At 46.2% G+C, this 23,568-nt stretch overlaps 1 protein-coding gene across 17 annotated transcripts in view; it reads left to right on the top strand.

Annotated features, from left to right (window-relative positions):
• The window catches only part of ABLIM3 (actin binding LIM protein family member 3), a 146,587-nt gene extending 123,358 nt beyond the window's left edge, over positions 1–23,229 (top strand). For 4 of the 17 annotated variants that reach the window (XM_080997171.1, XM_080997178.1, XM_080997173.1 and 1 more), the window contains 11 exons: positions 157–255; positions 2,126–2,176; positions 8,998–9,132; positions 9,785–9,849; positions 10,803–10,950; positions 13,817–13,846; positions 14,749–14,807; positions 16,397–16,465; positions 18,428–18,508; positions 19,341–19,407; positions 21,024–23,229. In XM_080997171.1, the coding sequence (XP_080853297.1) occupies positions 157–255; positions 2,126–2,176; positions 8,998–9,132; positions 9,785–9,849; positions 10,803–10,950; positions 13,817–13,846; positions 14,749–14,807; positions 16,397–16,465; positions 18,428–18,508; positions 19,341–19,407; positions 21,024–21,076 (857 nt within the window). In that variant the 3' untranslated portion in view covers positions 21,077–23,229. Of the gene's footprint in view, positions 1–156; positions 256–2,125; positions 2,177–8,997; positions 9,133–9,784; positions 9,850–10,802; positions 10,951–13,816; positions 13,847–14,748; positions 14,808–16,396; positions 16,466–17,905; positions 18,509–19,340; positions 19,408–21,023 lie in introns of those variants that run through there. The other 13 variants (XM_080997185.1, XM_080997176.1, XM_080997183.1 and 10 more) reach the window with 10 other exon arrangements.
• Positions 23,230–23,568: the final 339 nt, after the last annotated feature.

The raw sequence follows: 23,568 nt of genomic DNA, 5'->3' as shown, positions 1-23,568 counted from the left end.
CATCCCCATCATTCGTTCACAGGTGGCTTGCTACTCTTCTAACATGGCTGCTTCTAACACCGATTCTCCTCTGCCTCTCTCTCTCTCTGTCTCTCTCTCTCTGTCTCTCTCTTTTTCTTTCTTTCTCTGCTGCTCCCTCCAATCTGCTCTTTCAAGGAACAGAGAGTGGGCGCAGCTCCCCCTACTATAGCCAGTTAGATGTGAGGTCTTCTACACCAACCTCATACCAAGCTCCTAAGCATTTCCACATTCCAGGTAGGCTCTGGAGGCCTCTGGCCAGCCTGTGAAGGAGCGCTGTATCTTTTTTGGTTTTGGTTTTATTTTTGCATGCATGCACGCACGCATGCATGCGCCAAGTGTGCATACTGCATGAGTAGTGCTACTGCCAGCCTAGAGTCAGCTAGTAACAGCAAGAGACATCCGCATGTCAGAGGCCATCCATAAATAAGACCTGCAGCTTCAACCCCCACCTCCCCCCAAGTTTGTTTTCACCCTCCCCGTGCAGCTTCTCCCGCCTCTGCAAAGAAGAGATCCTCCTGTCCCTCTCGTTCCATTCTCTTCCCTCAAGGACCACAAGGCAGAGCTTGTCTGTCCGCTAGGAGCTCTTCTGCACCCATCCTTGACAGATAATTTATCTTATACTCCTCCTGCTCCCCTCAGGGCCCGCTGCACCCTCCCCCCAGATTTAACTGGGCTTGCCAGATGGCTGCTCCCCTCCAGCAGAGACTCCGGGGGCCACCAGGTAAGGGCCACTGCCGCGCCCCTCCTGCAGGGAGGGTGGGAAGGAGGGCAACACCTGCCCCTTTTCAGTACGCAAGTAGTTACATGTGTGCCCTCCCCACCTGCCCGACAGCGCAGCCTGTCATCAGCTTTGCTCGCAAAGGGAATCTAGAATCATTAGTTCACTCCAAGCACGTGAGGCCGACACCTGTCCAAACACCTGGCAGCAGTGGAACCCCTTGGCCTAGATTGAACTAGGGCAAGTCAAACCAGGGTGCCTTTTTGACAAGCACACACCCTCCTACCTGAAGCCATTTCCAAGATTTTGATCTCAAGTCATTCAAACAAGCCAAGAAAAGAAACTCAGGGACCTTAGGACGAATCTGTTAGGGGCAGGATGAAAACAAGTGACAGAATCCATGCCTGGTGGCTTGTTTTATTTTTTTCCTCCCCTCAATTAGCTGTGTGTTGAAATCCAAATTTTACTTGGCAGCTGATCCTGGCAGTGCCCATGTTAGCAGAGTGGGAGGAGACACTATTGGATTTTCATGAGGGGCCCTTGATCTCACAGTGCGAGAGAAGAAGGATGAGGTAGACCTGGAGTCACACAGCTTGAGGCCTTGACTGCCTTGGCTATTGGAAGGAAAAGGGTCCATTTCACCTAGAACAGCCTGAAAGTTCTGGAATTTTCCCTGTCACATTTCTTTTCTGTCATTACCACCGCCGGAAACGGTGTTCCGACGACGAGCGCCCCAGTAGATTTGGCTGATGTCTTTTATGGATGGCCCTTTGCCCAGCCCATCAGTAAGCCTTTGTGCTGGTAGGGTAGCTCCTGTTCCCAGCTTGCTTTGCTTCTCTCGCTCTCTCATTTTAAGAGCCCCTGGCAGACATGTTTTGCTCTTGGGCAACGATGGGATGAGGGTTACAGCCCTGTCTCTAAGGAACCGACTCGCAGATCATCCGGTGCCACTGGCAGATGAGAAAGACGTGGCCGTGAGCACCACCCAAATTAGGACTTCCCTTCCCCTGAACGAAGCCATCAACTGTGCCAGAAGGAGAAATGTCTGCCTGACCCTGCATGCTTTTAATGGTGAGCATGCTCCCAGCATGATCTCATGGACGCATTCTCTGTCGTATGGCTGTCTGTAGCACACATCACCCCAAGTAGGATGGATTCCTTCTTCCCCCATCAAACCAGCTCCCAACCTATCTCAGCTTTGCAGCTGCTTAAAATAAGGCTGTGAGGAGAAAAACACTGAATGGAGTAAGCAGGCAGTTGGATTGTGGGTGGGGACCTTACCCACAAATTGTGGCGGCTCTTGTGATTCTGAAACATTCGCGCACTGGCTCCTACTCTCCTTTTCTGTCTCTTTCTTTCCTTTATTATCTTTCTTTTTGCCTCCAGCTGCTGCAGAGAGTAACATCTACCGGAAACCCCCCATCTATAAAAGACACGGTACAGTTTGGGCATGGCTTTGACACATATTTGGATACACATAATAACAAAGTCCAGTTCTGCTTTCACGACAGTGCTGCACATTGAGTGTGGAGTGACTCTGTGAGCTTTGCAAAAGTTATATACCAAGTTGACGTTTACCAAGTGCCAGACCTGGACACAATGGGGGGAAGAATGCAAGTCTGAGTATCTCTGACTTCTGAAAAGGAAACTGCAACAGAACTTACACTGGGGCACGTTCTAGGTCAGGCACCTTCAGACGTTGTCCTAGGAATATAAACAGGTCAAGGTCAAAATCTGCCTGGGTCTCCTCAGCCATAAGGAACTCAAAGTAGAAATGGGCTATTTAGCTGACAACCCTTGCTCTCTTGCTGGTGAAAGGGAACAACAGGGCTATAGGGCCAGTTCAGTTATTACACCCATCATGCATATTAGTATTATTTATATCAATCATGCACATGGAAGTTTTCAGGTCCCTCCCACAAGGGGCTGTCAATCTAAAGTGCCACACAAGGGAGACATCAAGGGCAAGGATGAAAATGGAAGGCAGGGGTGAAAGGGAGAGGAAAGTGTGGTTGTTGCAATATGATGCACTTTGACCTAGTAATAGCTGGGCACAGAGTTGTACCAGAGGCTTCATAAGAAAAGGTGGCTTTGAGGAGGGATCTGGTGGAAGGAAGAGAGATGGTATCATGGTCAAAGGAGAATGGGTGGAGTTTTTTGAGGGAAAAGAGGCATTTGGGAAGTGGTTTAACTGGACTGCTGAAAGTCACAGGCAAGAAGGTATCAGGATATAAGTGAAGAAGGGGTCAAGGTCACAGAAGGCTTTGAATGCAAGGATGAGGAGCTTGTGTGGGGTCCAGGAATGCACAGGAAGCCAATGTAGGGATTTAAGAAGGAGAGTGTCATGGTGAGAGAAGTAAATGCTATTGGCAGCTAACTGCTGGAGACCAGGAGAGGCTAGCATGGTGGGGCAATATGATGGAGTTGCCTCCTTGACACCAGCATCACTGCTGCTTCCCAGGATGCATCAGGGCAGGGGTGAGGTTGGGGCCATCTAGGCACACTGGCAGGAGCTGGCTGCACTCCATGCTGACCCCAGCCTTGCTGCTGACCTGCCCCACCATGGAAAGCAACAGTGATGCTTGTGTTCGCTGGACAGCTCCACACCACCATACCAGATGCTCCTGGAGGGGACTGACATGAGATAATCAAAGCCCAAAGGTCAAAGTGAGAGATGATCAGGGCATAATGTAGATTTTTATTTTTATTTTTTGCTAAGAGAGGAGAAAGGAAGAAGAGCTGTCTTTTTGCAAAGTCATAGAGAAGCAATATGGTTTTGCAATGAACCTAACTAGGGGGGAAATGAGTGAATGAGAAGAACAGAAGATAAAGCCAAGGTCTGATGCCTGTCCCCAGGGTGGGTGGCCATACTGTCACTGGATAAGGAGACTGTACAAGGTGAGGAAGGCTAGAGAGGAAACGTCTAGCCTTGCACATAAGACAGCCATGAAGTATCCTAGCAGGAATATCACTTGGAGGTGTGGTACTGGGTGTTACAAGCTTGGAGGCTAGATGTTCTGCACCCTCGGGGCCTGGGAAACTACGGAAACAATGTCCCCCCAGACTTCTTCTGAGTCAAAGCTCTTGGGAGCCATGGAAGATGGAGGAGCGCCCTCTGCTGGGCAGGTCCCATCAGTGAGGAGGATGAGGGGCTTGCTCTGCACTCACCGATCTGCTTTTCTTGTTTTAGAAGGGTCTTGTGGCTTTCCCCTTGAATGTGGTAACCGAGTGTCTCCTCTCTTTCCTTCCCCCTTTCCCCCTTCCGCTGTCTGCCTAACACCCTGCCCTGCTGGCTGCCTGCTCCCCACTGCATTGTAAGTACCTCCCTTTGCCTCTCTTCTTGGTACCAACAACCTCACCATGCCTTGCTCCTGAGAAGCCCTCTGACTTCCTCCAGAAAGCTTTGGATATTTTAAAGCTTAAGAGAGAAAATATCTACCCTTCTATTAGGACATAAAATAGCTTTCTCTGAAGATATATATATATATATATATAAATACATTTGTGGACTTAATGCATGATCATGTAATGCAGATTACTTATCCCTAAGTGCTCTATAAAAATCCTCTTGTACGCACCGTCTGAAGTTTTGCTTGTTCTAATGCACATTTATTTATTTATTTATTTATTTATTTATTTATTTTAAATAATTTTTATAATTTAACACTCATTCTTCAATTTTTGACTTCCCTCAGTTTCATTGTCAATCTTTTGTAGAATTTCTATTTGTTAACGCATTTCTAAACATAATATTGCCTTTTAGAACTCCTTTTCCTCTTACTCTCTTTTTTGCACTATTTCTAACTATCTCACAGAGTCTCTTCAAAACCAACAAGCGTTGTCTGTACATCACGTATGTTTTTCAGATATTCTGTAAATCTCCCCCAGTCCTCGATAAACTTTTGGTCTTTCTGGTATCGAATCTTCCCAGTCAATTTATCCAATTCTGCATATTCAGTCAATTTCCTTCTCCATTCTTCCACTGTTGGAATTTCTTCCTGCTTCCATCTTTGGGCCAGAAGTATCCTTGCAGCAGTCACTGTGTATTGAAACAGTTTACAGTCTCTCTTATTAATTTCGTTTCCTACCATTCCTAATAGGAAGGCCTCTGGTTTTTTAACAAACGTATATTTCAACATCTTTTTCAATTCATTGTATATCATTTCCCAGAAGCCTTTCACCCTTTTACACTCCCACCACATATGATAGAAAGTACCTTCTTTTTCTTTACATTTCCAACACTTATTGCATGTTTTGTACATTTTAGCCAGTTTAACTGGCGTTATATACCATCTGTAAACCATTTTCATTACATTTTCTTTCAATGCAGTACATGCCGTAAATTTTAGCCTTTCATTCCATAATTTCATCCAGTTATCATACTGTATATTATAACCAAAATCGCTTGCCCAATGTATCATTACTGCTTTTACCTCTTCATCTTTTATATGCCACTCCAACAACATTTTATACATTTTGGACAGATTTTTATACTCATTATTCAATACCTCCGCTTGGAATTTTGATTCTTTACCTTCATACCCACACATTTTACAATCTTTTTTAAACATTTCATTAATCTGATAGTAATGTAACCTGTCGTAAACAGATTCTTTCACCTCTTCATAGGTTTTCATTTTCCATTCCCCCCCCCCCTCTTATTACCAATTCTCCATATGTTGTCCACCTCCCCCTCATATTAATTTTTTTCACACTCATCACTTCTAATGGTGAAATCCAGTAGGGGAGTCTAGGTTCCAACAAATTTTTATACCTCTCCCACACCTCTATCAATGATCTTCGAAAGATGTGGTTTTCAAAACCTTTGTGAATTTTTTTCTTTTCATACCATAGATATGCATGCCAACCAAATCTGTTATCAAATCCTTCTAAATCTAACAACTCTCCATTCTCTTAATTTAATCCATTCCTTTATCCAACAGAGGCATGATGCTTCATAATATAATTTCAAGTCTGGCAGGGCGAAGCCACCTCTTTCTTTTGCATCTGTTAATAACTTAAACTGAATCCTTGGCTTCTTGCCCTGCCAGATATATCTTGAGATTATTTTTTGCCATTCTTTAAAGATTGATGCCTCCTTGATTATCGGCAATGATTGGAAAAGGAATAACATCTTTGGTAGCACACTCATTTTTATCGTAGATATTCTCCCCCAAAAGGACAGTTTCAGTCTTCCCCACACCTCCAAATCCCTTTTTATTTGGTTCCACACAGGTAAATAGTTGTTTTGAAACAAATCAGTGTTCTTGGGGGTTAACCATATTCCTAAATACTTCACTTTATTCACCACTTCTATCTCTGTCCTTTGTTGTATTTCCTCAATTAATTCTTGATTCATGTTTTTAGCAATCTATTTTAACACACTTTATTTATTCTTGAGAGTATCAAACCAGGAATGAGAGTTGCTCCATGTTAATTAAAACAGAAATAAAAAAGTGAGTGTGTGTGATAAGAACATAAGAAAAGCCCAGCTAGATCAGGATCAGGCCAAAGGGTAACTTAATTCAGCACCTTGTTGTTGCAGTGGCCAACCAACCTATGGGATCTGGTCTTTATTAGGATGGATTGCTATTCTGGATTAATTCTGGATTAAATCATAAGTGGGGGGTTGGGGAGGTATGTGTGTTTTATTTTTAAAGAAAGCTGATATTAGTATAAACTTCCATTGGCACCAGTAGGAGCTTGTCTCCCAGGGTTAATTGCAGCTGGGATAGCAGGGTGGCACAAGTAATTTTCATCTGTTTTGGCCCATAGATACAGGTTTTTGGAGACCAGAAACATGGATATAGGGAGGATCTGAGGCTTGTATGATGATGATGAGTTGTTAAGTACAGGCTGCATAAGGCAGCTATTCTGTATGATAACAACCCGTCAACCCAAACCAAATCATACCCTAATTCTCTTTCACTGTTCCTTCCTGTAGCTCTTTTCTGATGGCCGAGCTACATGGGAAGCCATTCATGCCATTAGCAGTTGTGTGGATGGCTTTTTCTTTTTCTTGTAAATGGAAGTTTTACTACAATCAGATGGCATATAAATTTTGTTAAATGAATAAAATACAACGATAAAATTAATGACTGTAAATTGTTTTGAGGCATGTGAAATAATAATAGTAGTAGTAGTAATAGTAATAGTAATAATAATAATAGGCAGGGAGGCAGATGGTTGATGTGGATTAGGATTTTTGTGGGGGGTTAGGGGACTTTAGTCTTTCCCTCATCTATAGTCCTGATCAGAGCTCTCCACTTGATATTTTCATTTACAGAAAAGCTTCCATGGGAATAAACGGGAGCTTTCTGTCCAATGCAAAGGGCAGACATGAGGGAACTAATCCAGATCAGGACTCCCATGTCTCCCAAGGTCCCAAACTAGATCAGCCTCTGCACTGCTTTTTACATTTTTGAAAGCCGTCCATAGAGTTTCATGTGACTGGCACCTTGTCATGTTTGGTCCTAAGACTGAGCTAGTTTGGGCCATGCCCGATGTCTCCAGTGTCTCACTTTTGATGTGATCATTGCTGCATCAGGGTGCTTGCTAGTTCAGGAGGGTGACTTCCACCCCCCCTCCACTTGCCCCACCTCTTTCCCCTTCCTCCCACTGCTCTTCCTTTCCCTGCCCTCACCCAGCTACCTCCCGCCCCAGTGCTGCACTTATCTACGAAGCTTGTGCCACTTGCTTTCTGCTTCCCTTCTTGACATAAACAAACCTTCCCTAACCTGGTGTGCCCTCCCCTTCAGCCCCCATCAGCCTCCAACTAGCATGGCCAATGGTCGGGGATGATGGGAGTTGTAGTCCAACAGCATCTGCAAGGCACCAGGTTGGGGAAAGCTCACATAAAGGATGAGAATGTAAGCAGCAGTCGTTTCATTGATCCTGCTAGCTCACTGTTGTCTACAGTAAAGGTAAAGGTAAAGGGACCCCTGACCATTAGGTCCAGTCGTGACCAACTCTGGGGTTGCGGCACTCATCTCGCTTTATTGGCCTAGGGAGCTGGCGTACAGCTTCCGGGTCATGTGGCCAGCATGACGAAGCCGCTTCTGGCAAACCAGAACAGCGCACAGAAATGCCATTTACCTTCCCGCCGGAGTGGTACCTATTTATCTACTTGCACTGGTGTGCTTTCGAACTGCTAGGTTGGCAGGAGCAGGGACCGAGCAACGGGAGCTCACCCCATTGCGGGGATTCGAACCGCCGACCTTCCGATTGGCAAGTCCTAGGCTCTGTGGTTTAACCCACAGCGCCACCTGTGTCCCTGAGTTGTCTACAATACTGACCAGTAAAGCAGCTCTCCGTGGTTTCAGAGTGGAGTCTCTCCAAGCTCTACCTGGAGATACCTGGGATTGAACCTGGGAACTTCTGCATGCAAAGCATGCACCCTGCCCCTCTGAGCCACACAGCCCTTCCGGAATCTAGAGAGTGAACTGTGCCAGCAACCTACATGGAGCTGCGTTGTGCTCCAGCTTGGAAACTTCTGCTGGGGAGGCAATTCCAGGCCTGGCTTTAAACAGACACGGGAGTCTCCTGAATGAAGCAGTAGGGATGGGGTGCAATTACAGGGTGCCACATGTTTGTTGACCGAGGATAAGTGCTACCTACCTCACAGGGTTGTTGTGAGGATGAAATGCAGGTGGGAGGAGGAGAGCCAGGTACACCAACTTGAGCTCCTTGGAAGAAAAAGGGTGGTATATAAACATATAAATAAATAAAATACCGGCAAGTGGAAAATAGCAGAATTGCATTTCTCTGTTGCTCTGCATTTGCCTAAGCTCTATAGAGAGGTAGCCAGAAGTTTGCTATCTGGAGATTTGGAAGAAAAGTTTGAATTAGGCATGATAGCAGCAGGACCATTCATTTAAACCTGGGTTTGTTCTGATCATGCTTGAAGCATTTTTTAAGCGCAAAAGCAATGGAGGGAGGGGGCTCATGGTTTCCCTCCCACAAAGCCTCTCTCCTGATGTCTCTTCCCACTCACCCACCCACCCACCCTGGCACCAGCTTCAGCACCAGCTAGGGGCTATGGTGAAATGAGCAGTGAGTACACAGAGCAGGCATGGCTCCTTTCCCCCTTGTTCCCCTCTCACCTTAAAAACAAAGCCCTTGTTTTTATATAAGGTAGGAGCTGTCCTGGAACGATGCCTATGCCTTTGCTGCCCTTGCGTGTCGTTGCTGCCAGACCCTTCTGAAGAGCTCCCCTTTTCCTTCCAGTCTTTCACACGTGCTCTCTGTCGCTTTTGCAGATACCCTATCTGCAGCCACAAAAAGCAAAACCAGCGAGGATATTGCCCAGAGCTCCAAATATAGCCCGGCCTACTCTCCAGATCCATATTACCACTCCGAAACAGAATACTGGACCTTTCAAGGCTCACCTAAAGGTAATGTTCTCCACACCAGGTCACCAAAAGCTCCAGGAATGTGTGTGTGTGTGTGTGTGTGAGAGAGAGAGAGAGAGAGAGAGAGAGAGAGAGAGAGAGAGAGAGAGATCCTACATGCAGTGGCCATGCTGAAATGGAGAGGAAAGTGCCAAAATATCCAACTGCAGAGGAGGACTGGGCTCTTGTACCTTTTAAGCATGGTCTGCAACAGGGATGGGGAACGGTAGCACTGCAGATATTGCTGACCTGCAACTCCCATCATCTCAAGACCATACTGCCTTGGGCTGAGTCCAGCAACATCTAGAGGTTCCCCATCCTCAGTCTAGAATATCAAGGTGGACAGAACGCTGCACCAGCTGAAATTCCCTCTTCTGCACAGCTCTGAAAGTTGCAGGAGCCCTGTCTGCCTTTGTGTCTGGTCACCTTCCATGAACCGGAAGCTCTGGCTCTTCCCAGCTATAATGCCTGAAAAGAATATGCTGCTGTCTGTCCCAAGCTCCATGCCAGAAGGAGCACAGGCCCCTTTGGGTTACAGAAATGCACGTCCAACATTGGCCCCGACCCTAGCAAAGTCCCCAGATTCATGGCTGCTGTCTTAACCTGATGCCTGTTATTTCTTTGAACTGACTGCCCTGCCACCACTTCCTTGTAGCACCACGAGTTCGGAGGTTCTCATCAGGAGGAGAAGAAGATGGGTTTGATCGAGGGATGCATAAGGTGAGTGCTCATCTTCACTGATCCACCTTTGCCCATTTTATGCTGAACTTAGGAACGCTGCTGCGGCCCAACTTCCAAAGGCTCTCTTCCTCCTTGGATTGGTAGCAGCGCCTTCAAGGTTCCTCACTGTGCCAGCCTCTGCTGCTGTGCTCACGACCTCATAAGAGGAGGTAGGCTGCTGAGGACTTTGACTGATGCTGCTCCATTCTGTGCAATGGGGTAGTCCAGTGCTGATAGCTTCACTGGGGAAACAGTTGAAATCTCTGAGTTCATGTCCACAGTGATAATGCCTCTGTACCTTTTCATTATGTTTTATTGGATTTTTACTCTTTTAGGTCATTTTATTATGCTAATCTCTCTTTTTCTGTATAATTTTTCATTAAGTTTTTCTGTTTTACATTTTAAAATATTCATTTAAACAACCTTAAATCAATGACTTCTCTTCTCTTTCCGTGGTTCAGTTTACATACCACAAATCCCTGCATATTTTACATAAGCTAAACCATTCAGTATTCCGTTATTACAACCATCAAAACTTGTCTACGCTGTATCTTAATTCTTCCAGCGTCTTCAAATGTACACAATTTTCACCCATATATTCAACAAACATTTTCCAATCTTCTTTAAATGCACGTTCTTCTTAAGTGGCTAATCTCTGTGCCACTTAATCATACAAGGGAAAATAATATGTGTGTGTTTGAAATTGTTTATATCTCCCCTTTCAGGATATAAATCCTATCAAGGTGGCTTACAAGTAATATTCTGTTACATATTTTTAAAACACAATAAGCAATATTAAAGTGTTGACACACACCAGGATCCTTCCCACAGGTCTGTTCATGGTAGATCATGGGGTGGTGGGGTTGCCCAGCAGGATCCAGCCCTGATGTGGTCTTTGCCTCCTTCCCTCCCTCTCCTATAATATTCATCTTCTGAATATTTTGTGGTGATAGCTCCAGACTGGCATTGGCAGATTGATACTGAAGGAAGAAATGAAGGCCCGATCCAATTCCTACGCTGACCCCTGGACTCCTCCCCGCAGCTCGGCAGGCAGTAGAGAAGCTCTTCACACGGCCGGCTATGAAAGCTCCTTAAATGGCTGTAAGCAATCGGGAAAATTTCACCTACCCCCTGCCTGCCTGCCAGCAGATGGTTGGCTTCAAGGAAGTGAGAGGTGCAGAAGGCTTGTCTTTTCACAGGCTGTGCATTGCTATTGTGCAAGAGAGATTCTTGCTGGGGGTGGGCAAGTATCACAGACATGGCAGAATGATCCCAGTGCAGGGGAAATTCAGATCAGATGCTGAGTCTGTGGATTTAGAACCAGCCGACTGAGCTCTTCTAGTGAATTAAATTGGCTGGTTTTGCTATGAATATACTGGTTCCAGCCTGATATTGTTTTCTTGATGCAACATTCATAGTTGGGGACTGTGAGACTGAGGGAGGTTAGAACGGCAGTGAAAATGGAGACATTAATAATGGCCGGTCAGGTTCACATACTGAGAATGAACCTGGGTGTTTCAAAGCTACCTCATCACACACACAGCACTAGCCTTTAGCTCACAGTCCTGTTTCTAGGTCTCACACTGCATTCTCAAAACGACCATTCCTGCCTGATCTAACTATTCCCCTGGCTTTTGACAGAGAAGCATTTGAAAGAGTCAATCGGCCTAAGACAGAAGTGTGCATAAGATTGATCGGGATCTGCTAGTAGATCACTGGGTGGTTTGCAGTAGGATTTCTGATTCCCAGTTATTTTAGCAGTAGCAAGCAGCTAAGCAGTTTAGAATTCCTGGTCTGTAATAACTCAGACATAAATGTTTGCTTAAATATGCAAACTGTGTATGGGTTCCTGGGGTGCAGAAGGCAATTGGCTCCACCCCCTTGACTCACCATTTTTACCCCATTTTTGCACCATTTTACACTGGCTCCGCCCACCCTGCACCTGCCCTGGCTAGTGATCTTTGTGGTTCTAATAGCGAACAGAACACATCTTAAGCCTCTCCATGTCTGGGCGAAGGGAGATCAAAATCTCTCTTCATTCATCTCGTCAGTGAGTTGGTGTTTGGAGAGATTACTTGTCATTTCCCTCATTTGTTTGTTGTGTGTCAAGCATATTGTACCAAACTAGGGGGATTAAAATTTCAGGAATCAAGAATAATGTTCAGTGTGCTGCCCCCTAGTGCTTGAGTTCACAGAGAAATCTTCGACAATAAAATCATGCTCACGGAAATCGTGCATTCCACAATGCCAGAGTTTATTTGGCAAACTATATATAAGCCTTTATCTATGTCTGCATTCCCAGGGTTGACTTGCACACCTTCTCGGACACGTACGCTCTCACGCTATCGCTTTCCCTGGGGCACCCTACCAGCCGGAGCCTGAAGGAATATTTCATTAATCTTTGATGAACTTCCACATTATCCCACCTCCCTTTCTCCTTCCCCGCCCCCACCTCCTGCCGAAGGAGTGTGGGTGAGGGGCAAAAATGTGCTCCTGGAATTGCATCAGCTGGCCACTAGATGGGGCCATCAACAGCTCACAGCAGCTAGTCATTCTGGGTTGTTGCTTTTAGTTACTAAAAAGTCCAAACTAGATATGGCACATAGTCATGTTTACCTTTCCAGCTTCTCTTTTTAAAAAAACAGCCTCAGAAGGAATTAAGTTTGAGCAGAGAAATTTGGGTTGGGGAGGAGGAGAGGCTAGTTAAATTTAGCATTATTATTTTTTGCTCAAAATTGGCCCCTCCTCAGCTGTTTTTCTGTTGGGAGGGAGGGCATTTTGTGTAGCAAAATGGCTGTAGGGGAAAGCATTAAACAGCACCCCTGCCTCTCCTTCCCCCCTTGCATCACTTACTTCTCCAGTCAAGTGTCCTAGTATATGACTAAATGGAGAAAAAGTCAACATTGTCATGAAGGGCTTGGAGCCAAGCTACATGTTACACTTAATGCATAGTGTGCAGCTACATCTCTGGATTTCCTCTATTTGGCTGCAGATACAGGGGGTCCAATTGTTGTCTAGATAACAGTGTGTTGGGATGGAGGAAGGTACAGTGGTACCTCAGGTTAAGAACTTAATTTGTTCCGGAGGTCCGTTCTTAACCTGAAACTGTTCTTAGCCTGAGATACCACTTTAGCTAATGGGGCCTCCTGCTGCCTCCGCGCTGCCAGAGCACAATTTCTGTTCTCATCCTGAAGCAAAGTTCTTAACCTGAGGTCCTATTTCTGGGTTAGCAGAGTCTGTAACCTGAAGCGTCTGTAACCTGAGGTACCACTGTATATCTTCTGCTACAATTGGGGTGAAAATCCCACCTCCCTGCAGTTGGGAGGCTTAGATAAAATTTTTCCATTGGGTTTAATGGGAACTTTTCCCTAAGGGCTGGATTCAAATGAGGTGATGTGCTAGCAGGAACTAGCAAAATATATCCCATTAGCACAGTCGAACTTCCCCTCCCCCCCAAGCACCCCATAATAAGCTCTGGAGATATCTTAAGAACTCCCCAGGGGGAGGAGAGGGGGAGATATTTACATCAGTCAAGCTGACATTGATTCCCCGCCCCCCAAGTTGTAGTTTGGCTCTTAGAAGATACACCAGTAATGAAGCTTGACAAGAACTTTATTTTTTCTCTTAAACAAAGCAGAACAGCAACAGGAAATTCCTGAGTCCACCAAATACAACTAAGTCCAGTGCCGCCTAGTGATGAAACCATAGAATGACACTATCCACATAATGTGAACCAAGCAATACCTGAAGATAGCTAGCAGTCATTTTCACGATTGCAGTGATATTCCCTTGCCACACGCACCGCAGTTGTCTCAATGTGCCACGTTGCTCACAGCCGTCTTTATCTGTGTACAGAATCATATGGGCTTTGAATGTGTGATTCAGCCTGTGGGGTGTGTTCAAGCTTCACTGCTGTGAAACATACTCTGTGTGCATGCCTGACTTGTTGCTTTGTCTTCCTCCACAGCACCCCGTTCACATTACCTGGCTGACAGTGGTACGTTTTGCTCTGCCTCCTGCCTCTCTCGCTTTGTCCTCTTTCATCCACTTCAGACAAGGAGGACTTTTTAGAACCAAAGTAGTTTCTTCCTTTCAGGACTATAGAATCTGGGTGGGAGGGGGATAGAAGTGAGGGTGTACTCTCTGTTGTGCTAGTGAAGTGCAGTAGGCCCTGGGTAAGCCTGGGGTTGTGCTCCTCTATCGATGTCAGGCTTACCATAAGTAGATCGGTAATCTCAATGAGGAGGAACTGAGAGACAGGACTGGCTCTGCTGTTGGACAGGGTGAGGTAGCCAATCTCAGCAGGCAGGTTTTAGAATGCCATTAAAGGGAGAGTATTGTCCACTTTTTCAGTTTATTTGTCACACAGTTGTAGAGCTGAAAGGCACCCAAAGCGCCATCTAGCCCAACCCCTTTCAATGCAAGAATAACAGATACTCATTTTTTACGTTCACAGAGAGCCCTAAGTTACTGCCTCAAACATGTCTCTAGTGGAATGCCTTCTGCCACTCCTCAAGATGCAACTCCTTGAGCGATAGTGGAGTGGAGTGGTTAGGGTGCTGACAAGGCCCAGGGAGGTGTATCCCTACTCAGCCAGCAACATCGCTGGGGGACCTTCGGCCAGTTGCTATATCTTAGCTTAATCTACCTCACAGGGTTGTTGCAAGGTTAAAATGGGAGGTAGAGAACCAGGCACACCACCCTGAGCTCCTTCGAGGAAGGCAAGAGAATAATGCCAATAGCAGTCGTATTACTCGTGTGTAAAGAATTAAAACTTTCCTCTTCTTCCTTGCTACAATTAATTTTCTGCCATGCCTGTACGCTAGAGATTGTTCCTTTTTCTAGGCAATGGGGAAGCCTGCGTCTTCTGACTTTTGCAAAACCTGTTCTCTGTTTCAGATCCCCTCATTTCAAAATCTGCCTCTCTTCCTGCTTACAGAAGGAATGGGCTGCACAGGGTAAGAGGGCCTGCTGACACTCAGCCTTTGGTTGACCCTTTGGGAAAAGGAAGTCCAAGGACCTCTTGAGCCCTCTTCAATCCTGGGCTCAGACTTTCCAGTGCCGGGTTCAAAAGTGGGGAGTGCTTCCTTCCTCTTGGAGCCCACACATTCCCCTCATGCCCAGAGGGCTCACAGGGGCTCAGAGGCAGTTGCTAAGAAACAGCTGCTCCGGAGATTCCCCCAGGAAGGGATGAGCAGATTGGATTCTCAGTGGGAGCTCAGGGGTTGAGAAAGCCACAGCGGCTCCTGAAAATGCAGTCATGATCCACAGGAATTTTTCTGGGGATTGGGAGTAGCAAAGCCAAGCGCTGAAAGGCTAGTTTCTCACAAAAGAATGAAAAGAACGGTGCCTGCACAAGTCTCTCAGGTTCCACAAATGCTAGGAACTCAGGGAGGGATTCAATGTAGTGCTAAGAAGATTGTTCCATCTGGCAAGCTGAAATTCTAGTGCTGATGGAGGGAACAACCTCCCCTCTCCTGCTCCCCTCCCCCCCGTGCTGTTCTGGGGGCTCCTCCAACCCATTTAGAGCCAATGTGTGGGGAGGAGAGGAGGAGAAGTCCCACTGTACTTCCACTAGCCGGTCCCATTTGTTGTATCTGGCACTATCCCCCCCTTGCCTACCTCACAGGATTTTTGTGAGGACAAAATGGGATAACTCCATGTACGCTTCCTTTAACTCTCTGGAAGCAGAATGGCATGCAAGTCTAGTAAAAAAGTAAACAGAAGTACTTTCGCCCTGGCAAAACATTAGCGCAATGATTCTCAGATCGCTTGCCACAGGAGTCTTATTAGTAGTGGGTTGGGATGCTGTTGACATTAGGATGTTTCCCTTTAAAATGGAGGAGGAGGCTGAGCTCTTGGCCTTTAGGGTACACCACTCAGTTGTTCCCTATAATTCACTGATTAATCTCTCCTCTGTCCCCGCCTCACACATTTACAGTGGTACCTCTGGTTGTGAACGGGATCCATTCCGGAGCCCTATTCACAACATGAGCAGAATGCAACCTGCGTCTGTGCGCGTGCACTGGTCGCGATTCGCTGCTTCTGCGCATGCGCATGACGTCATTTTGAGCGTCGGCGCATGCACGAGCGACGAAACCCAGAAGTAACCCATTCTGTTACTTCCGGGTCACCGCGGGACACAACCTGAAAATGTGCAACCTGAAGCAAACATAATGGGATTGGCCATATCAGGATGGGCCATAGAATCATAGAATTGTAAGTGTTAGAAGCTGGAAGTGACCACAAGGGTCATCTAGCTCAACCCACTGAAATGCAGGAAGCTTTTGCCCAACGTAGAGCTTGAACCCATGACCCTGAGATTTGGAACCTCATGTTGTACTGACTGAGCTATCAGAAGCTCTATCGGGGAACCTGTGGCCTTCTAGATGTTGCTGGATTACAACTCCCACCATCCCTGACTATCAGCCATGCTGTCTGGGACTGATGGGAGTTGGAGTCCAACAACATCTGGAGGGCCACAGGTTCCCCACTCCTGGCCCACATGCTGACCACTCTTTTCTCTGTATTGTTCTTTCCTCTGCAGCCTCCCAGCGCTGAACTCTTCCACTACGACAGCACGAATGCCGTTAACTGGGGGATGCGAGGTGAGTGTGTTCTGTTTGAGAACAGAAGCTTTGGTGGAGCCCGGTGTGCACTCCTACATCCTGTACCAGAGGCTCTCGGAGATGTTATACAAGAGATAATGCTTGCTAGTATGCATACTTAGCTAGGAGTAAGTCCCACGGGTTTCAGTGGAGATTACCGCTGAGTAGATAGATAGATATTGTTATTGATTATTGCTATTTATTTCAAAGTGAAGACAAAATCCCCAATGTGCATAAGTTGTTTTAAGTTGCTTGACAGACTTAAGTAATAAGGTACGTATGGGCAACCCTATAAGTAAACACTTAAATCTTTCCTGCTGTAATCAATGGGATTTAATACTGCTGAATTTGGACTTAGATTGTGCCCCAAGCCTGTCCAAATCTTACAGCTGTGAAGATAGGCGTGAAAGGGTGCCATCAATGCCTGGAGAAATCCCTGATGCAAGAGGGAGGCTGATCAGTATTTCCAGTAGCCAGACGGTAGGACTTCAGGCCTCTAGATCGTTTAATGGCCTTCCCCAAAACTAGGAGACACAGAATATATTGTGCACACGTAGGAAATATCTGCAAGCCCAGCTCTTTGAGCAGTGAAGTTTCAGAGGTTCCAGCATTTCCTTAAAGTGTGGTTTCCTTAAAAGAAGTTACTACGGACTGTCCGGTGTGTTCTGATATATGGTTTATTTACACACATATATAGACTAAGCATATTTGGAGGCTTAGCACCCCAACATATACTTCTTCATCAGATTTCTGAAAAGTAGCAGGAGGCTTGTGCCCTCATGATGCTTCCAGAGCTCCAGCTAAGCTCCCCTACCTCAGCCTGGTCTTGTCTCAGTCTAAACTTGTATTTCACAAAATGATTTAAATTAGCACATTCCATTGCTGCGAGGAGGGAGGCTGAAGGTAGCCCCCCTTCCAGAAACTCCCTGGCCATTTCCTTAGTCAAGCAAGGGCCAACCATTCCAATGTTATCAATGCTGTTCTCCGCACAGGAGGGGATTTGCCAGGCAGAACTTGTCCAACCAGTTTTGGTCCTCCTTAAGTGTGTTATCTTGGATAACCACAGACACAAAAAAGATTTGGAGTGGGAAATCCTTGAAAGAGCATTCAAAGCAAGCTGCCCTATCTCATTACAATAAAAACTGCACATGTAGAGATCACTTAATTCATATGTTCATGGTGCAGAACTTGGATAAGTGGTGCAGCACTGCATTCCATTTGTTGTAAGCGCAGAGTGTAGGCAGCTCTGCATACTGAGTGACTAGCTTCACATTCCCATAGGACATAATAAATGCCTCTTAGTGAAAACATCACCAGAGTTTGCAATGGCACAGACTCTATGATTGCAAAGGAAAGGAAAAACGGGATTAGACACTGACCTCTTTCTCTCTCTCCCCCTCCCTCCCTCCCTCCCTCCCTCCCTCCCTCCCTCTTATCATCTCTTACAGAATACAAGGTAACACTTTCCGAGGAATCCTGTAGAATTCTAGAACCTTAGGTCCTTTTGCCACCTGAAATGCTGATCTGCAGGATCTGTATCAACATCTGGCCAGAAGAAAGCCTCCTCTTCCCCTGGGTGCTCCTGGCCTGCAGTGCTCTTGAGTGCTCCTTCTACCTGGACAAAGGTGTCCTCAGGGTCCTTCAAGTGGGATTCAAGCACTTGATTGGGAGTTCTTGTGCAACAAGCCTGCTTCCCTAAAAGGCCAGAGTTTTTGCTTTGTGCTGTGTGCGTCATCTTGTGTTGAAGTTTTGCTATTCAGGTGTATATTGCCAAGTTAGGGTCACTCCTAGCATGCTCAGTGGATGGCAACCTGCATTCAGATAAAGGTTTGTCATAGGTTTAAAACAAAAACAACTTGTGGGCACAAGTTTCTTCCAGGCAGGCTGTCTCTACCCGTTTCTTCTTTTTGTGTGGATGGACTAGAAATCTGTGGCCCAGCAGTCTGTTTTTCTCCCTCCTCCTCCTGTAGATATACCCTTACGAGCTGCTTCTGGTAACCACAAGGGGGAGAAACCGCTTGCCCAAAGATGTGGACAGGACTAGGCTGGAGGTAAGCTGGCTCTCACAATGCTCCTGCCAGGACCTGGAACTAATCTGGTCAGTTCGTTCAGGGGTGGGAAGCCTATTTCAGCATAAGGGTCAGGCTGGAGTTTGACTAACTTTCTGGGGTCCATGTTCCAATGGTGGGCACCTTTACTTCTCTTCCCCCCCGCCGCCCCTTGTCTCAAATATACATGCACCAGGCACACACCACTCATCCACTTTCTCATACATGCTGTCACACACAGACATACACTCTCACATGACAGGCAGGCATGCAGACAGGCTTTTGCCTATGCAATCAGCATTCCCAGCCGTTCCACTCCAGTAATGGAGGCGGTTGGCGGCTGGAAAGTTCCCTTTGCCTGCTCTCTGGTGTGAATCCCTAAAGAACAGGCAGAGAGGTCTTTCATTTCTCGATCTTAGTGCTAAGTACTACAGCACTAAGATCAGAGATAAAGCCTCTGCCTGCTCCTTAAGAGCTCAAGGCAGCATTTCCACTCACCCCAACCCTGGCTCACTATAAAGGTACTTGATCAAAGGAATAAGTTGCAATAGGAACCTATGGAACAACCCCCCTTTGACATATTTAGGTTAAATGTGCATCCATTGAGGGTGCTTTACTTATTCATTAGGGAAAATGCTGAATCAAAAAATGAAGTTAAATCCTCAAGTGGTGTAAATGATCCATTGCACTCTAAGGATGTCTAAAAATAACTTTATCAAGCAGTCGTTTGTAAGCAGCGATCCTTTGGCCACATGGGGAGCCAGTTGTGTACTGCCATTTACCTCTGGTGATCATAATTTTTCCACATTTTACCATATCCTTCCTGTTGTAACAGCCGGTGACACCAAGGGATCCCTACTCTACCTCACAATTGGAGATACAGAGAAATGGGATTTATAGCTGTAAATATCATCATTATTATTACTATTATTATTATTACTATACAAATTGTAACATTGCTCAATACATGAGATACCATAATGTGCTATGTTTTAATTTTATTACATGCATATGCTGCCTTTCTTGCATCATGGAGCTCAAGGTGGCATGCACAGAGGCATAGCTAGGGGACTCTTGGGCATTGGGTGCCACACCGCAGGGAGTGGCACTTACTGTGAGGCCTGCAGTGCACTGAGCCACATGTCTCTTCTGGGAGTGACACGGTGGCTCGGGCACCTTCAGGTTCTGCACTGCCCGAAACAGCAGCATGGAGCTTGCATTTGCCCACTGCTTCCCCCTCAGCTGCCCTACAGCTGAGGGCGAGGCAGCAAGGACTCCATGCTGCCCCAGGCACCCACGTAGCTAGCTATGCTACTGGGTACGCACTGGGTTATCATAAGAGCATAGGGAGAGCCCTGCTGGATCAGGCCAAAGGCCCAGGTAGTCCAGCATCCTGTTCTCACTGTAGCCAACCAGATGCCTGTGGGAAACCTTGGCAAACTGGGCCTGAGCACAAAAGCCCGCTCCCCTTCGGTGGCTTCTGGCAACTGGTATATTTCCCCATAGGGATATCCAGGCAGTGCACGTTATATCAACGATGAGGAGTCTGTGGCTGTAGACTTGTCGTTAGAGACTCCAACTCTCACCCACCCTTGCCAGCATGGGAAGAGATCCCCATCCCTGCACTAGACCCCAGCTAATTGGCTTGGTCAGTGGCCAGATATAACCATTCCAAATCAGTGCCTCGGGCCACATCCAAGTTTCCTCTGCCGGCCTCCAGTAACTGAAGGTCTCGGTAATGAGGATAGAAGACCACTGGATGGCTCACTTGGTTAGAGTGTGGTGCTGATAAGGCCAAGGTTGCAGGTTTGATGCCCATATGGGTCAGCTACATATTCCTGCATTGCAGGGACTTCAGTTAGATCAGAGGGTTTCAACCTGTTTGGGTTCACGGCTCCCTTGACCAACTACATTCTTTCGGCAGTACCCCTGTGGGGTTCAGGAGCCCAGTTGTGTTGCCCCTTGCCTGCAGAGCTGACAGCCCCTCAGCCTCCTATTATTATTATTATTATTATTATTATTATTATTATTATTCACTCTCCTTGAGAGTCTTCTGGGCAGCCACAGCTGCCACCCTGGTCTATGAGCTGCCCCCCTGCCCCAAAGAGAGGTGCCTCCTCACAGTGCCCCACAGGAACCTAGGAAGCACCCCCTGGCCAGCCCCAGAAGCACCATTTACCTACAGAGCAAGGGCTGCTGCAACAAACAGCTGTGCAAGCCTTTGGGAGGCAGAGGCAAGAGAGGGCATCAGAGCAGGGAGGGAAGGAAAGAGGGACAAAGGCCAGTGTTGCCCGCAGCACCCCTGACCACCATTCAAGGCACCCCAGGGTGTTACGGCTCACTGGTTGAAAAACACTGGATTAGATGATCCTCTATGAGTCTATGATTCTAAGAGTGTGCATTAGGCCTTGCCTCAGTTATGTACCGCCGCTCCTGCAATTCCTGCTTGGATGCACACACTGTCTCCCTTGTCCGTGAGCCCCGTGCAACATGATGCCTCTCTCTGCTCTCCCTCCAGCGCCACCTGTCGCCAGAGGAGTTTTACCAGGTGTTTGGCATGACCATCGCTGAATTCGATCGCCTGGCCTTGTGGAAGAGGAACGAGCTGAAGAAGCAGGCCCGGCTATTTTAAACAAGCAAACGAACACCGTACATTATAAATAAATATATATATATATGTATATACATACCTATAAATATATACATATATATAATTATATTATATATATCTATATATAGAAAGATCTCTATATTGAAACTCTGTATAACTCTTTTTGTTGTACAGTGGGAGCCGTGGCTGCTCTCTTTGGAAGCCTGTAGCGTGAACTGAAGACTCACAGATATTTTTATGCTCTCTCTTTTATGCTCTTTCCTTTATTCCTTTCTCTCTTTTTTTAATGTAGCTGTTCTTTGGGGGAAGTTTTTTTGAGGGGGCAGGGAGGAGGCGGGGTCCTGTTTTTATATTGAACTCTCTTTTTCTTACATGAATGTCAGGCAGTCTTGGGCATTATAGCATCACACACACACACACACACACACACACACACACACAGAGTTCTCTTGATCCCAAGTCCAGGCCAAGGAAGGAGGTGGTCCTGGAGCACAGGCCTTGCAATGAGTCAACTTCCTCTCTTGTCCTCTTGTGCCCAGCGCTTGGCATACGGACATCGGAAGTGCCCTGCTGGATCAAGCTGAGGGTTTGTCCCAGAGATGGGGATACTGCAGCCCTCCAGGTGCCATAGACTACAACTCCCATCATCCCTGACCTCTGGCCATGCTGCCCGAGTCTGATGGGAGTTGGGAGTCCAGCAACATCTGCAAGGCCACAGATTCTCCACCCTGTCGAGCCTCGTGTTTCCAATGGTGGCCTTATGTTTCTTTGCCGTTTGATTCCCATTACTCTGCCTTAGCCACCTCCAGGGCTATGTGCGCACTGTGCTGCTTGCTTGCTTTCTTCTTCCTCTTCTACTTCTTTAAATCAAAATTCTGCACCACAAAAAAGAATCAAATTCTGTGATTTGCATGCATTATATAAATTAAACATGTTTGCATATTAAAACAAAACAACCCACAAGAACAGCCAAAGTCTGTCTAGGCCACCATTCTGTTTCCCCACAGCAAAAAGCAGGGGCCCCTGGAAGTTAACAAACGGGCCACTCCCCTGCGGTTTGCTCCCAGTTTCTACTAATCAGACACACTGCCACCGTGCATGGAGGCTGCATTTTGTGAGCATTGGTAGTAGCTGTTGCTAGTGGTAGCACTATCCTCCATGAATACAAAAAATATTAATTTGCTTGACTTATTCTCCTCCTCCTCATCATAGTCGTATATTGCTTGCCCCAGGACCCTTAGAGAGACATACTGGAAGTGCTGGACTTGGAGCACTTTCTGAGCCCCAGTCTGACTTCAGAGATTCCACCAGCCTCTTGCTTTTCTGAAATATGAAAGCTGGGGTTCTCCGAGGGCTGAATTTTGCGCTCGCTACTGAACCAAACCCCATGTCTTCTGCATTTGCACAAGTTTGTATAATGGACACAGCCCTGGCTATGCCCTAACAGAATGTGGCAATGGTTCTTTTTAATGGCTCTCCCTTTCCATTCCTCCAGCTTCATTCTCTCGGCCCATTAGTGGGACATCTAGCAGCCTATTAATCCAATAAGCACTATCTGAGGGCGTGGGGGGATTTTAATCTTATAAATCCCCAAATCAGCACTGTTCCCCCACCGCCTGACTAGGAACAGCCAGTGCCCCTCTCTTATTCCTGAAGGAAACAGACACAATTCTCTCTTGACAATGTCCTTTTAATAAACATTTTAAGAAATGTTTAAAAGACATGAAGCTATACCCGGCTAGGTGTGTAATCATTGGGGGCACTGCATCTGAATCTGAGACTTCCTTCCGTTCTAATGATGCAGTGGACATAACTAATGAATCGTACTCCAGAATTTCAAGTGGGCATAGAAAGTGCTGGCTTGTAAAGGAAAGGGGGTGAGCTTTGCAGAGGCCTCGGCACTTTCTGGAATAACTATTTTCAACTTCTTTGGATTGGATTGGACTGGCCATTAGCAATGCCTCTGATCCCAGTTCAAATCAGTATGATCACCTTCTGAATGAAGAACTGTACATGGAATGTCTGTATCTCTGTGGAAAATTGTAGGCTTGTTCTGCTTTCTTTTTTAAAAAAGAAAAGATTTCTTACCTAATACACTGTTTGAACAAAATAACTGTGTGCTGTCTTCTTCTTCCGTTATTTTATTAGATTTATTTACCACCATTCACCATAAGATCTTAGGGCGGTTCGCAGACTAAAATACAGAATAAAAAACAGTAAATAAAACACATTATTATTATTATTATTATTATTATTATTATTATATTCCTGATTAGCATTCCCCATCTTTGGAATGTAATGGCAAGGTCAGGGTCACAAATCTTGAAACTCTGAGCAGAATCAACAATTGCATGTCCATCCATGTTGACTGACCCTTCTTTTACTGTGCTAGAATTTCAGCTAGCTTCAAGGTAACAGAGAGACATCATTTATTTATTTTTTGTTCTGGGTA

The sequence above is a fragment of the Podarcis pityusensis genome, assembly GCF_964106645.2.
Source record: "Podarcis pityusensis genome assembly, chromosome: 2".
Taxonomy (NCBI): Eukaryota; Metazoa; Chordata; class Lepidosauria; order Squamata; family Lacertidae; genus Podarcis; species Podarcis pityusensis.
Note: the sequence above shows the minus strand (reverse complement) of the source record. Positions and strands in the feature narration are given on the sequence as shown.